The sequence below is a fragment of the Cherax quadricarinatus genome, chromosome 76, assembly GCF_038502225.1.
Source record: "Cherax quadricarinatus isolate ZL_2023a chromosome 76, ASM3850222v1, whole genome shotgun sequence".
In the NCBI taxonomy this organism is placed as follows: domain Eukaryota; kingdom Metazoa; phylum Arthropoda; class Malacostraca; order Decapoda; family Parastacidae; genus Cherax; species Cherax quadricarinatus.
Window position 1 is genome coordinate 17,698,613 of NC_091367.1, and position 16,688 is coordinate 17,715,300.

Below are 16,688 nucleotides of genomic sequence, written 5' to 3' on the forward strand. Positions count from 1 at the left end.
GACTTAAGGCTCAGGGAGATTGACACCAGTGAGTCCATCTATCATCATTCTATCATGCAGGAGGAGCCACATGTCTATGGTGCATCCAACAAAATAAGCAGACTCTTGGATGTCACTACCGCCCGGCTCCGGCTGGGTTACAAGTATCTTTGGCAGGTTAAATCACCACCACCAGATGTAGACCAAACGAAATGTAAACTTTGCCAGATGGATTATTGTCACACCCTGCGTCATTATGTACTGGAGTGCGATAAAATTAATGAATTTAGAAACAACTCACTCAGAAGTGTTCAAGAAATGGCTAAGTATTTTATCCACAGTGGTATATTACAGACCATTCTGGAGAAATACCCTGACTTTGCTAGCTGTAAATAAAGCATTACCACATATGTGCATGTGTGTGTGTGTGTGTGTGTGTGTGTGTGTGTGTGTGTGTTTGTGTGTATGTGTATGAGTGTTTGAGTGTGTGTGTGTGTGTGTGTGTGTGTGTGTGTGTGTGTGTGTGTGTGTGTGTGTGTGTGTGTGTGTGTGAGTATGAGTGTGTGTGTGTGTATGAGTGTGTGTGTGTGTATGAGTGTGTGTGCGTGTGTGTGTATGAGTTTGTACTCACCTAGTTGAGGTTGCGGGGGTCGAGTCCGAGCTCCTGTGTATGTGTGTGTGTGTGTGTGTGTGTGTGTGTGTGTGTGTGTGTGTGTGTGTGTGTGTGTGTGTGTGTGTGTGTGTGTTTATGTGTGTGTGTGTATGAATTTGTATGTGTGTGTGTGTGTGTGTGAGAGAGAGAGAGACTCAGCAATCAACATTTGCACCAATAACTCACTACAGTTGTGACCGGGTGTGGAAGTGTGAATTGCTCATTACTCTAAAATTTGTTCATGATTGTAGCCATGTATACACGTAAGTAACCATTCTTACAGTATTCATTACCTTTGTAACTTGTGAGTTCATTACCTTTGTAACTTGTGAGTTCATTACCTTGTACCTAGTTCAGCCATCAAAACTTTGGAGCCCGGTCCCTGGACCCATTGTGTACCTCTGTAATCTGTAAATACCTTTGTAACTTGTCATGATTGTGACTAGACCTACCTGGAGTTCATTACCTTTGTAAATTGTGAGTTCATTACCTTTGTAAATTGTGAATTCATTACCTCTGTAACTTGCTCAGCTATCAAAACTTCGAGGCCCAGTCCCTGGACCCATTATGTACATCTGTAATCTTTTGACTACCGCCCACAGGATGGGTATGGGGTGCATAATAAACATATTAAACTGTAAACTAAAATTATATGGCAAGATGAACGTTGCTATTTAAGCCAAGATCGCAAGTTCTGCCTATTCGGCACGACATATATATATATATATATATATATATATATATATATATATATATATATATATATATATATATATATATATATATATATATATATATATATATATATATATATATATATATATATATATATATATATATATATATATATATACATATGTTTTGACTGCAGGCTAAGTAGCCGGCAGGAAAGGGAAGGGAGTGTCATGAAGCCTCCCTGTTTATATATTTTGTTTTACTCACTAGTAGCAGTGTGCTAGTGAGCTAATGTGAGTACTGGGTAAAGGTGAACTGGAGTGTGGTTATGTTGGCATGTATGTAACAGTTGGTATGTTGCTGCAGATGTTAATTTACTATTAATATAGTCAACAGTAGTCAACAGAGTAAAGTCTGAGGTGGCTACGGCGAAAAGCTCTGTTCCACAAGGCACAGTACTTGCTCCCATCTTGTTTCTCATCCTCATACTGACATAGACAAGGATGTCAGCCACAGCACCGTGTCTTCCTTTGCAGATGACACCCGAATCTGCATGACAGTGTCTTCCACTGCAGACACTGCAAGGCTCCAGGCGGACATCAACCAAATCTTTCAGTGGGCTGCAGAAAACAATATGAAATTCAACGATGAGAAATTTCAATTACTCCGATATGGTAAGCATGAGAAAATTAAAACTTCATCAGAGTACAAAACTAATTCCCTCCACAAAATAGAGCGAAAAACCAACGTCAAAGACCTGGGAGTGATCATGTCGGAGGATCTCACCTTCAAGGACCATAACATTGTATCAGTCGCATCTGCTAGAAAAAAGAGAGAATGGATAATGAGAACCTCCAAAACTAGGGATGCCAAGCCCATGATGACACTCTTCAGGTCGCTTGTTCTATCTAGGCTGGAATATTGCTGCACACTAACAGCACCTTTCAAGGCAGGTGAAATTGCTGACCTAGAAAATATACAGAGAACATTCACGGTGCGCATAACGAGATAAAACACCTCAATTACTGGGAGCGCTTGAAGTTCCTGAACCTGTACTCCCTGGAACGCAGGCGGGAGAGATACATGATTATATACACCTGGAAAATCCTAGAGGGACTAGTACCGAACTTGCACACGAAAATCACTCACAACGAAAGCAAAAGACTGGGCAGACGATGCAACATCCCCCAGTGAAAAGCAGGGGTGTCACTAGCACGTTAAGAGACAATACAATAAGTGTCATGGGCCTGAGACTGTTCAACTGCCTTCCAGCATATATAAGGGGGATTACCAATAGACCCCTGACTGTTTTCAAGCAGGCACTGGACATGCACCTAAAGTCGGTACCTGACCAGCCAGGCTGTGGCTCAAACGTTGGATAGCATGCAGCCAGCAGTAACAGCCTGGTTGATCAGGCTCTGATCCACCATGAGGCCTGGTCACAGACCGGGCCACGGGGGCGTTGACCCCCAGAACTCTCTCCAGCAAAACAACCATGGGGGAGTAAAATGATAGCTCTAGGCCTTTCGTGTTGCAATCAACACATCATCAGGAGCTTGCAGAATTGCAGAAAAGAGGAGGATGTCCACACAAGTATGTTCCCAGAGGACTGTCTTCACTGGAGAGAGTGAGTGAGGGAGGGAGAGAGGAGGGTACAGGAAGTGTCCCCAGGCACAACAGTGCTCATTGCCAGAAGGATGAATATTATAGCTTTAGAAAAATCCCACAAGCATTGATATTGTAATAGCCTAAACGAAATTAACGTGGCAGTAATAAAAAAATTGTTCCTATTCCGCTATGATTCCAACAACTTCACACACAAATATATTGTCAGTGATATAGAAGTCTCTGGAAACTGTAGGGTAGCCTTCCAAGTGACAACGTGTCCATTAAAGTGACGTGCAACTGGTAACATTTAGAGGGGAAACTTCTAAAATTTATGTAAGGAAAAGGGGATCATTAAAATAAACTCATTTAAAGGGGGAGGCATCTGCAATAACAAGAAGGACGGCCACAGATATTCAACCCACATAATTCTGAGGCAAACTCTGGTTCAACCTTCGGAACGCGTGCAGTTGGTAAAACCATTTGATGTGACCGGAGTGGACTATAGTGGGCCAATCATTTTAACAGGTACTTCAGATGGTGTTCCCTTGAAGGTGTATGTATGTCTACTTACTTGCACAGCTACTAGGGCTGTTCATCTAGAAGTGGCTCAGGACTTGTCTGCAGAACAGTTCATACAGCTGTTCCGGAAATTTGCAGCTAGGAGATCCTGTCCAAGACTGATAATCTCAGATAATGCCACCAATTTTATAGCGGGTGCTCAACACTTGATGGAATTAAATAAGAGTGATGAAGTACAGTCTTTGTTGACCCAGCGAGAGTGTGTCTGGAAATTTATTACTCCCAGAGCCCCTTGGCAGGGAGGACTGTACGAAAGAATGATAGGTACAGTGAAAAGATGTCTTCATAAGGTGCTACACAGGAAGAGAATTAATTTGCAGGAATTCCGTGCAGTGTTGGTGGAGGCAGAGAATCGGGTAAACAATCGCCCTCTGTCATACATGAGCGACACTCCTGACACGGAGATCCTGACTCCCTCTCACCTAATATGCGGACGAAGGTTAGAAGCTGCACCTATCTATAGAGATAATCCCGAGGGAAGTGATGAGGATTACAATAACGTGACCGTGTTGAGTGATAAGTTCAAGATGTTAAATAAGGTAATTATTCATTGGTCCGATGTGTGGCGTAAAGAATATCTTCTTACACTACGTGAACACTTATGGTACGCCAGAGACAGTAAACCGACAGAACATTCAACCAGGTGACATTGTGTTAATTGATACTGAACAACTTCGAACATTGTGGCCTCTGGGCAAGGTAGTTACATTATACCCAGATGCACAAGGTGTTGTCAGAAACGTCAAAGTGTTGTGTCGTGGTCAGGAAAGTTTGCGTACCATTAATAAATTTATTCCCTTAGAATTAAATGGTGTTCAATCCAGTGCAGATGGAAATCTAAGGGAAAGTGACACGAGTGATATTGAAGACACTGACCGAGTAATGCAAGAAGAAATTGTAGTAAGACCCACTAGGAAAACAGCAGTGCAATCTAGAGAGGGCTGGAATCGTCTCCTGGAGGAAGACGCAATTTAAGTCGTCTAACAACGACTTCCGCCCGGCCGCAGTGTGGAAATTATTTAATTTCCGAAGCTATAGTGCCTAATAAGTGTTTAATGTGTTGACTTGGGTCAAAATGTATTTGTATTTTGAATGGAACCAACTGGGTTCCCGCTGCGCCTGCGCAGATGTGCGGGGGTGTAGGTCGAACTGGGGCACGGGAGGCGGGAGTGTTTTGAATGGAGTGAGGAGGCTGGGAAAGCATGGTACCAGGAAATTGGCGTTCACGGCGGCCTAAGGATTAATATAGGCCTCATTTCATAATAGGAAGTGTCGTAACTGTTCCTGGTGGAGAGTGAGTGAACGTGATTTACGGGACCACCATAATAAAGTGGTAAAATGAGTGAATAAGGGTAGGACCGGGTGACTGGCGCGTCGCCATGGACTGTGTCCCGGGGAAAATTACCCTTGGTTTAATCATCACTTATCGGTCTCAGATCTTAATGGAGTGATCTCTAATGTGTATAATAATTATGAGACATTAAATCGTCTTGTAAATTGTAATGTAATTAATGATAATAACGCTAAGTTAAGAGAATGCGTGAAGTGAAATAAGTCGCCTTGCTCCGAGTGAACACCGCTAGACCAAGTTGTTCCCGTCACGAGGAAAGTGAGGTTCATGGAATCACGACTTCTAAACCGGGACAAACCAATGGATACCTCGTCCTGCTGGAATAAGAACCGTGTCGGTGTAGCAGGACATCGAAAAGAGATGGTGAATGGAGGAAATAAGGAGCATCAATCACCCACAGTTAAGTAACCTTTCTAGTTATAGCAGACTGATACTGGCCAGTTAGGTATATTTTAATTGGATAGGTTATGGGTGATCCAGCCACATCAAGTGACCACCAGAGAATATCTGGTAAGTGGTGGGATTATGTACAAGTGTTTTTTCCTTGATGGGTATATCCATGTGTAACCTACCCCCTCTCCTTCATTCAGTTAAACTAATATAATCTATACAGTCCACAATTAATTAGTAGCGCCGTACTTGAGGGTGCTACCCAATTTATACTGGTCTCGGATAGATATGGATAAGATTGTGAGGGTCGAGGGGCCACCTGCAGTGACCAGAGGTGGTTAAGTTTTCTCACATGTCTACATGGGTGACTATGGTAAACAATATCGTTGTTTCTCCAAGGAGATTACTCGTATGCATGTAATGTTGAGGTATGTACAAGTAATCACTCCTATAAAATTTTCCATACAACCCATAAACAGTGATATTGTAATAGTAACCTAATGAACGTAACATGACAGTTATTAAAAATTCGGTCAGACTATATGATAAAAATGACTTTACATGCCAAATATAGATATCACTGGCAGTTGTCTTAGGAATTTTCGCACATCTAGAAAATGGACCATTTACAGGGACTCATTTAAAGGGACGCACGTGTAATTTATCTTAAGGAACATGGCTATAATTTGTCTGTCCTACAGGATTCTGAGACAAACACTAGTCTAACCATCAAGAAAACAAGTAGGAAAACCAGGTCCTAATTCCTTGGTGTGGAGCTACACTTAAAACAATCCAATACATTAGTATAACAGTCCAATTTTTTGACTATGTACAATTGCCTCAACTATAAATGAATCTAATTTGAACAAGCTGCCACTGTTATTGTATAATGAATGCTTATCTTTTATAACTGCCCATTCTACAATATTCTGTTCAAGCCAGGAGAAACAAGGGACAACGACTCTGGCTTCTGACCAGTTTGCCGAGTTATTGCAGACTCTAGTTGGTGAAGTTCTAAAAACTACCCGTATATTAAATCTTTTAAGGGCATTCGGCAAACAGATAAATTCTTATTGTGTGGGAGAACCAACACATTCTTGATCTGAGGTGTTATCCTAGGCTCAGCTCTATGATAAGTTTTCATATACGCCAGCAATGCTGATTCCACGAACTCCTTAAGATACCACAGTTTCTTGCAATGTCAGATATAGTGAGGAAAAAATACTCCTTTTTACTCTTGTCTCATGGTTAGAATAGTGGTGAATATATGAGCACACATTAGTGGCCTTCCTATATACTGTAAATGTAAACTTTCTGTCGACCCTGTGTATAAACACATCTAAGAATGGAAGTTTAGATTTAACTTCCTGGTGGCCTGGTGGTTAACGCTCTCGGTTCACACGGCGAGGGCCTGGGTTCGATTCCCAGCCAGAGTAGAAACATTGGACGTGTTTCTTTCCACCTGTTGTCTATGTTCCCCATCAGTAAAATGGGTACCTGGGTGTTAGTCGACTGGTGTGGGTCGCATCCTGGGACACTGACCTAATTTGCCCGAAATGCCTCCGGAGCATAACAAGGGACTTTCTATATAGTAATATGTCATTGTAATCAGCTAGGACTGTATACCCTGTACATGTACTTGTAGTAAAATAAAGATATTATTATTTTCCACGGTGGATTTAATAGACGGGACCAAATGTGTCCAAGGCCATATCATTTAGATAAAAGACACCTTGAAAGTCATCCACATATCTAAACCAATTAGCTTTGCAGGGCAGGATGTCTTTCAGCAACCTAGCCTCGAAAAACTCCATATACAGATTGCTCGATAAGGGAGTCAATAAATTACCCATACCACTGGTGGGGTTAGAACCCGCGATCAGAAACTCTCTGATCGCGGGTTCTAACCCCACCAGTGGTATGGTTTTACCCATAACCATTCCCTATCTTTGAAAGCAGTATTTACCTATAAATTCAAAGTTGTAATCAACTACACACAACTTAATCAGTTTAGTAATGTATTTTTAGCAAACGGCAAAGAGAACTCATTTAATTCTTCTTCTAAATAAGTCGCGAAGAGGCACTCTAGTGAACAATGCTATGACATCATAACATACTAGTGTAAAATCAATAGACATGTTAACATTTTGCAATTTGTCTACGAGAGCAACATTGTTTTTATGTGGGTTCAGAAATGTTGCCAAGCAATGGAGTTAATATTTTACCAACCATTTTAACAGGGCACATGTTCCCCTGTTAAAATGTCGAATAATGTGTAAAACAGGTACAAGCTTTGCTTCTCTCTCATTCAGTAACAACGGTAATAACTAAATAATCCGTTATTTTCTGTTAGGGGTGAAGGAAACATATATACTAATACAAACTATACGTAAATAAAAATATTCGCTGGACATATTTGTTTATTTCAGGAATGATGAAACACCATTTAATACCAAGATATGTATTTATATTTTCGATAATAACATGAAACATACAACCATTTTTTTTTTCAGTCATTTGGAGTATGCTAACTTTTGTATGAACAATAAATCCATGCTAAAACCATGGTTATACACCATTCATCACTTTTTTTATAATACATATTTTAAAAAAAAAATTTTTTAATGAAAATGAAGTTGATAGCAAGACTTATGGCTGGCTATCTGGGCTCCACTACGCTACTCCTGAGTTGTATTCAAGAAACTTCCCGAAAATTATCTATCAAAACAGAACACTTTTCTTTTTACTGATACATCAGTATAATTTAAACTATGTTTACTTATATTTCAGCATCATTACTGATGATTATTTTCAGTAAGACATAAAATATACTTCTCAGCAGTGTATGAAATTCCAGAAAATCCAAGCCATCTTGTTCAACATGAAGATTGTTGTGGCGCTGCTAGAGGAAGGTTTACAAAGAACACCATCAAATACAGTAGTTCCTTAGCTCTCCGAGGCTACACATTCAGTAAGTACACAGGCATAGAGAAAGAGGGGACGGGGTAGGGGGAAAGATTTGTCTTTAAGTGAACTGGATGTTGCCTGTGGGGCAGACCCTGCCTGAAGGACCTGTGACGCAGCCAGCAGCGTCCAGTCCGTACTGACCAGGCACGGCAGGAGCAGCCTGAGGATAAGAACCAGCATTATTATTGGCTAAAGAGTCAAACATTAGCTGTTGAAGTTGTTAAACATATTGTTACATACAAGGAAATGAAGAGTGAGCTACGGCTTTAGAGAGAGAAGTAGCTAGTCAGCCGTTATGGACAGTCTTCAAGCTGGCACTGGACAAGCACCTAAAGTCAGTTCCTGACCAGCCGGGCTGTGGCTCGTACGTTGGTTTGCGTGCAGCCAGCAGTAACAGCCTGGTTGATCAGGCTCTGATCCACTAGGAGCCCTGGTCACAGAGCGGGCCGCGGGGGCGTTGACCCCCGGAACTCTCTCCATGTAAACTCCAGTGCAGACACCAGGCATGGAGAGCTCATAGGGTAACTCAAATTTCCTCCCAAATTGCATAGTTGGATATTCAACAGTTTTCATCTAACCAACGGTAAAGGCGACAGCACACTTTTTGACAAATGAAACATGAAGTCGGGGCTACATATTTTGATCTGTTTCAAATATGCTTCCAAATGTGTTTCTTCTCTCCCAGTGACTATTGTTTATTACACTACCATACATTATATACAGTGACTCACCTGGAAGCTGGCGGCGACTCTTGCTGGCTGTCGGAGAGCATTGAGGGCAGCTACGTGGGCGTGAGCATGGTTACCAAGGAACGCATATGCAGGCTGGTGGAACTGCACGGGCCCCGAGGGTCCTACGAGACCAGATGGTCCGATGACTCCGGAGGGACCTACGAGGCCAGCCTGTGGCATGGCTGCAGCAGCCGCTACCAAACACAGCACCACCTGTCGCCAGCAACACAACATTCACCGTTAGTTTAGATATGTGACCACTGATATAGAGTACAAAATCGCGAGTCTCCCTTTGGAGGTGTCTATTTTGGTTAAGGATTTTTGATCCAAAAAATATTTTAACTATCTTAACCTCCTAGAATCAAACTGATTACCTTAAATTTCATATGGGCTTCTTTACCTCTACGGGTTTAGCGCTTTCCCACGGCTTAATAATAAACACTAACACTATTTATCTCACTCATCAGTTGTACCTTGTTATGCAGTTGTTAAATCCTAAATTTATAGAGCTTCACATTTCTGTGTTGCGGTTGAAATATGTCCACTAGTCCCCTTCCTTTGTATTTGACTGGCTCGTCTTCCTTATTTCCCACTTCTACCACTACCACTACTACTACCTCTTCTTCTTCTACTACAACTACTGATGAAATTAAGACACATGTGCGGCGTCTGGTTGTCTTTGTTGTGGACGTTTCGCCATCCAGTGGCTGGCAGGATGGCGAAACGTCTACGGTGGGGATGCCCGGGTGTTGTGCATGTGTCATTTCATCCTGTCGGTATTATATACATTTCTTGTACTACTACTTCTACTACTACTTCTACTACTACTACTACTACCTCCACCTCTTCCTGCCTATATATAGCCTTCCTGCTCCACCTCTGTTAGTGTGACTTTGTCAATGGTCCAAGTCGGACCGAAACGTCGTCGCTTCTCTCTTTTATGTGCGGGTTATTTGTGTATCGTTCCAGTCACGGTATTGTGCCTTTTTGTTATTTATGTCCACTAGTGTTTCCATGATCGTGCTGGTCACCTGTATATTGTAGAACATTATGTTATTTTAAATATGTAAATGTATAAATATTAATTGTTCAGGAAGAATGTTGTGATAACAGGAAGTAATGACAATATACAACTTATTTTTTGTACCACGAATGATACTTGTACTGATCTTGGCACCAGAATTTCCGGATTACTATTTTATATGTGCGCAGTGTGTTATTACAAGTAGTTAATGTGGTTATCAGGTGAAGGTTGGGTATGGAGGAGATGGTAGGAAGTACAGTGTCCAGTGAGGAAGGATGGAGGAGTCGTGACCGGACAAATGATAGACGGACATTTGACCGAAGGAAAATTGGCCGAACGGACATTGAGGCGACAGCCATTTGGCCGAACGGACAATAGACCGAACAGATTAATTAGGTTAGGATAAGGTGATGAATGTCAGTTCGGCCATATGTCCATTCGGTGAAATGTCAGCCGGCCAAAAGTCCCGGAGCCGGAGAAGACGACAGGGAGTACACAGTGTCTAGTGAGGGGGGTGAGATGGAGATGGTAAAGGGTATGCAATGTTTTGGAGTATCTGAATAAGATTAATGAAAGCGTAGTGCTGGTATATGTTAAAGAAAATCATACAATGACACTTTTGATGGTCCAACGTTTCATGAACGACTGGACGTGATCAAGTACTTGATAAAACTCTCGTGGGTGAAACAATGCACCAGCTAGATGTATTTCAGTTATGCAGTATAGGGATACGTATACTGCATAACCCTAGTCCCCTGTTCCATATTGTATAACCCTAGTCCCCTGTTCCATATTGCATAACCCTAGTCCCCTGTTCCATATTGCATAACCCTAGTCCCCTGTTCCATATTACATAACCCTAGTCCCCTGTTCCATATTGCATAACTCTAGTCCCCTGTTCCATATTACATAACTCTAGTCCCCTGTTCCATATTACATAACCCTAGTTCCCTGTTCCATATTACATAACCCTAGTTCCCTGTTCCATATTACATAACCCTAGTCCCCTGTTCCATATTACATAACTCTAGTCCCCTGTTCCATATTACATAACTCTAGTCCCCTGTTCCATATTACATAACTCTAGTTCCCTGTTCCATATTACATAACCCTAGTTCCCTGTTCCATATTACATAACCCTAGTTCCCTGTTCCATATTACATAACCCTAGTCCCCTGTTCCATATTACATAACTCTAGTCCCCTGTTCCATATTACATAACTCTAGTCCCCTGTTCCATATTACATAACTCTAGTCCCCTGTTCCATATTACATAACCCTAGTTCCCTGTTCCATATTACATAACCCTAGTTCCCTGTTCCATATTACATAACCCTAGTCCCCTGTTCCATATTACATAACCCTAGTCCCCTGTTCCATATTACATAACTCTAGTCCCCTGTTCCATATTACATAACCCTAGTCCCCTGTTCCATATTACATAACCCTAGTCCCCTGTTCCATATTACATAACTCTAGTTCCCTGTTCCATATTACATAACCCTAGTCCCCTGTTCCATATTACATAACTCTAGTCCCCTGTTCCATATTACATAACCCTAGTTCCCCTGTTCCATATTACATAACCCTAGTCCCCTGTTCCATATTACATAACCCTAGTCCCCTGTTCCATATTACATAACACTAGTACCCTGTTCCATATTACATAACCCTAGTTCCCTGTTCCATATTACATAACCCTAGTCCCCTGTTCCATATTACATAACTCTAGTCCCCTGTTCCATATTACATAACCCTAGTTCCCTGTTCCATATTACATAACCCTAGTTCCCTGTTCCATATTACATAACCCTAGTCCCCTGTTCCATATTGCATAACCCTAGTCCCCTGTTCCTTATTACATAACCCTAGTTCCCTGTTCCATATTACATAACCCTAGTCCCCTGTTCCATATTACATAACCCTAGTTCCCTGTTCCATATTACATAACCCTAGTTCCCTGTTCCATATTACATAACCCTAGTCCCCTGTTCCATATTGCATAACCCTAGTCCCCTGTTCCTTATTACATAACCCTAGTTCCCTGTTCCATATTACATAACCCTAGTCCCCTGTTCCATATTACATAACCCTAGTCCCCTGTTCCATATTACATAACCCTAGTCCCCTGTTCCATATTACATAACCCTAGTCCCCTGTTCCATATTGCATAACCCTAGTCCCCTGTTCCATATTACATAACCCTAGTCCCCTGTTCCATATTGCATAACCCTAGTCCCCTGTTCCATATTGCATAACCCTAGTCCCCTGTTCCATATTACATAACCCTAGTTCCCTGTTCCATATTACATAACCCTAGTCCCCTGTTCCATATTACATAACCCTAGTCCCCTGTTCCATATTACATAACCCTAGTTCCCTGTTCCATATTACATAACCCTAGTCCCCTGTTCCATATTACATAACCCTAGTCCCCTGTTCCATATTACATAACCCTAGTCCCCTGTTCCATATTACATAACTCTAGTCCCCTGTTCCATATTACATAACCCTAGTTCCCTGTTCCATATTACATAACCCTAGTCCCCTGTTCCATATTACATAAACCTAGTCCCCTGTTCCATATTGCATAACCCTAGTCCCCTGTTCCATATTACCCCCTAGTCCCCTGTTCCATATTACATAACCCTAGTCCCCTGTTCCATATTACATAACCCTAGTTCCCTGTTCCATATTACATAACCCTAGTCCCCTGTTCCATATTACATAACCCTAGTCCCCTGTTCCATATTACATAACCCTAGTTCCCTGTTCCATATTACATAACCCTAGTCCCCTGTTCCATATTACATAACTCTAGTCCCCTGTTCCATATTACATAACCCTAGTTCCCTGTTCCATATTACATAACTCTAGTCCCCTGTTCCATATTACATAACTCTAGTCCCCTGTTCCATATTACATAACTCTAGTCCCCTGTTCCATATTACATAACTCTAGTCCCCTGTTCCATATTACATAACTCTAGTCCCCTGTTCCATATTACATAACCCTAGTTCCCTGTTCCATATTACATAACTCTAGTCCCCTGTTCCATATTACATAACTCTAGTCCCCTGTTCCATATTACATAACCCTAGTTCCCTGTTCCATATTACATAACCCTAGTCCCCTGTTCCATATTACATAACTCTAGTCCCCTGTTCCATATTACATAACCCTAGTCCCCTGTTCCATATTACATAACCCTAGTTCCCTGTTCCATATTACATAACTCTAGTCCCCTGTTCCATATTACATAACCCTAGTTCCCTGTTCCATATTACATAACTCTAGTCCCCTGTTCCATATTACATAACCCTAGTTCCCTGTTCCATATTACATAACTCTAGTCCCCTGTTCCTTAATGCGATCGACAGCAGTAGTACAGAGAGTGGCATATGTGTAGAAGATTTGCAGCTAATCTGAATAGACATTCGCAAGTTTTCACATTAGAACTAATATCCAAGTTGCTGTTTTTTTCTCAATAAAAATTACAACCAGAACATAAACAACCCACAATTAATTCACACCTTCCACCAGGAAACACTAGCATTTAAAACAAACTGGTGTACCTGTTATCTCACAGAGACCAATATCCTACAATAAACCAGTACATTACCTTTGTAAATTGTGAGTTCATTACCTTTGTAAATTGTGAGTTCATTACCTCTGTAACTTGCTCAGCTATCAAAACTTTGGAGTCCAGTCCCTGGACCAATTATGTACCTCTGTAATCTTTTGACTACCTCCCACAGGATGGGTATGGGGTGCATAATAAACATATTAAACTAACTAACAACATTGAGTTTGGAGCCGCTCGGAGGCTCCAAACTCAATATTTTGCATTGAAAAGTTGAAGTAAATAATATGATGCACTCGGAAATTCTAGCATGAAAAGCAGTGTTCAGTGTTTACATTTTTTTCTTAAGAGAGGCCAACTAGTCACGTGACTTAAATTTTGTTTGGAGTGCGCACACATGTTATAGGCATATAAAAGTACATTACATGAATTTACTGGAGGATAACCCAGTAAAGTCAGTGATCAGACACTCCAGTTATTTACCCGAGGATAACACAGTAAAGTTAGTGATAAGACACTCCAGTTATTTACCCGAGGATAACACAGTAAAGTTAGTGATAAGACACTCCAGTTATTTACCCGAGGATAACACAGTAAAGTTAGTGATAAGACACTCCAGTTATTTACCCGAGGATAACACAGTAAAGTTAGTGATAAGACTCCCCAGTTATTTACCCGAGGATAACACAGTAAAGTTAGTGATAAGACACTCCAGTTATTTACCCGAGGATAACACAGTAAAGTTAGTGATAAGACACTCCAGTTATTTACCCGAGGATAACACAGTAAAGTTAGTGATAAGACTCCCCAGTTATTTACCCGAGGATAACACAGTAAAGTTAGTGATAAGACACTCCAGTTATTTACCCGAGGATAACACAGTAAAGTTAGTGATAAGACACTCCAGTTATTTACCCGAGGATAACACAGTAAAGTTAGTGATAAGACACTCCAGTTATTTACCCGAGGATAACACAGTAAAGTTAGTGATAAGACACTCCAGTTATTTACCCGAGGATAACACAGTAAAGTTAGTGATAAGACACTCCAGTTATTTACCCGAGGATAACACAGTAAAGTCAGTGATAAGACACTCCAGTTATTTACCCGAGGATAACACAGTAAAGTCAGTGATAAGACACTCCAGTTATTTACATAAATCAATTTGATCAATAAAATTGACACTTTAAAACTTTCACGACTTAAAATCATGGCAAAGCTTCCTCTGAGGACTGGAAATTTGAGGCTCAATAAGAGGCCTTCCCAAGTTATCGCAAGGATTCCAACGATTCCAAATTTAATAACCAATTTAATGTAGTGAAAAGTTTGCCAACACATAAACTAAAGATGCATCAGCCATTAAATAATGAAGCCATTCAGAAAAGAGACTGATAAATAATAATAACAATACTACTACTACTACGACTGCTACTACTACTACTACTACTATTACTACTACTACTACTATTGCTACTACTACTACTACTGCTACTACTACTACTATTACTACTACTACTACTACTATTACTACTACTATTACTACTACTACTATTACTACTACTACTACTACTATTACTACTACTATTACTACTACTACTATTACTACTACTACTAATAATAATAATAATAATAAAAAAAATAATCTTTATTTCTACTAACTACATGATACAACTGAAACGGACTTAGTTGACATTAATGACATAATCTGGTTATGCAGAGCATTTCTGGCAGCTTAACTTAATCTTGTTGATACGACCCACAACAGTGGACTAACACCCAGGTACCTACTTACTGCTAGGTGAACAGGAACAGCAGCTGTAAGGAAATACGCCCAACGTTTCACCCCTGTCAGGGATCGTTATCGGAACCTTCAGTGTGAGAACTGAGGACGCTACCAGGTAAGCCAGCTGATGACGCTACCAGGTAAGACAGCTGAGGACGCTACCAGGTAAGTCAGCTAAGGATACTACCAGGCAAGCCAGCTGAGGACGCCACTAGGCAAACCAGCTGAGGATGCTACCAGACAAGCCAGCAGAGGACACTACCAGGTAAGTCATCTGAGGACACTACCAGGCAAGCTAGATGGGGATGCTACAAGACGGCCCAGCTGAGGACGCTACCAGGCAAGCCAGCTGAGGACACTACCAGCTAAGCCACTTGATTTAATAAAACTTACTGAATATTTACAAACTTAAGAGATGTAGTTCACAACTCACCAAAAGCTTCATGTTGTGTGTTTAATGTGTTGTTGAGGAGTGATACGACGCACTGGACTAACAGCCTTTTATACAGCTGGTGCAGCGTGACGTCAGGACCCGTTAGTCGATGAGGACACACCCTAGGAACCAGATGGCGGAAATAAGAGACACTACTTTGGGTCACTTGTTCATCATTCTTTATTTTGCTTTTTATATTGTTTTCCAGTAAACCTCGTAGGCGTCTAGTAGACCTGAAAATAGTAACTCACCCAGGATCCTTCCGCTTACAATTTGTTTAGCATAATGTAGTTGACTACTTCCACATGACTGATACAGAGAATTATTATAGGTTAAAATAAGCATATTTGTATTATAAATTGGTGCCGATCGTGCTATCTATTGACCATTACTTACAATATTAAGTAGCTGCTGCTCGGACAATATGACAATGGAAATAAATCACTTTGTCTGACTTTTTTGGATTATTCCAGGTTCTCTACACATATGCTGCTATATATGATAATTCTATGTAACTGTATTTGTGTATACCTGAATAAACTTACTTAGGGACGATTTGACACGGGAGAGGACGAACGTTAAGGAAATGTCAGCGGTAAGGAGGGGCTGGGAGGACCCCAGTCACTCTGGCCTTGTGAGAGTGAATCTGGGCGAGTGATCTTGTCTGCCCTGACGCTCAGGTGGCGCAGTTTTTTGTTAAATAAAATTTCGTACATTAAATACATAATGGTTACACAGTGATAATAAAAATTAATTGTTTCCCTCGTCATGTTTTACCAACAGGATGAGTTTCGTAGGAATTCGGTCACTTGATCTGTGAGACTTCAAAGATGTCGATCCAGCGTAGCTCGGTTGGTAGCGCACTCAGCACACATATTGAGGTCCGTGGTTCGATTCCCATTACGGGTGGAAACATTTGGGCGTGTTTTCTTA

At 41.1% G+C, this 16,688-nt stretch overlaps 1 protein-coding gene across 1 annotated transcript; it reads right to left on the reverse strand.

Annotated features, from left to right (window-relative positions):
• Positions 1-7,679: 7,679 nt before the first annotated feature.
• Positions 7,680-15,864, reverse strand: LOC128703712 (uncharacterized). The gene is made up of 3 exons (XM_053798489.2): positions 15,756-15,864; positions 8,933-9,145; positions 7,680-8,361 (listed from the first exon to the last, which is right to left on the reverse strand). The coding sequence occupies exons 1-3, from the start codon at positions 15,765-15,767 to the stop codon at positions 8,260-8,262; spliced, it is 327 nt and encodes a 108-aa protein (XP_053654464.1). The 5' UTR covers positions 15,768-15,864; the 3' UTR covers positions 7,680-8,259.
• Between the last annotated feature and the right edge of the window lie 824 nt (positions 15,865-16,688).

Coding starts and splice junctions, on each gene's coding strand:
- LOC128703712 (XM_053798489.2), bottom strand. Junction 8,362..8,932: donor GAGTCGCCGCCAGCTTCCAG/GTGAGTCACTGT, acceptor TCTTATCCTCAG/GCTGCTCCTGCCGTGCCTGG.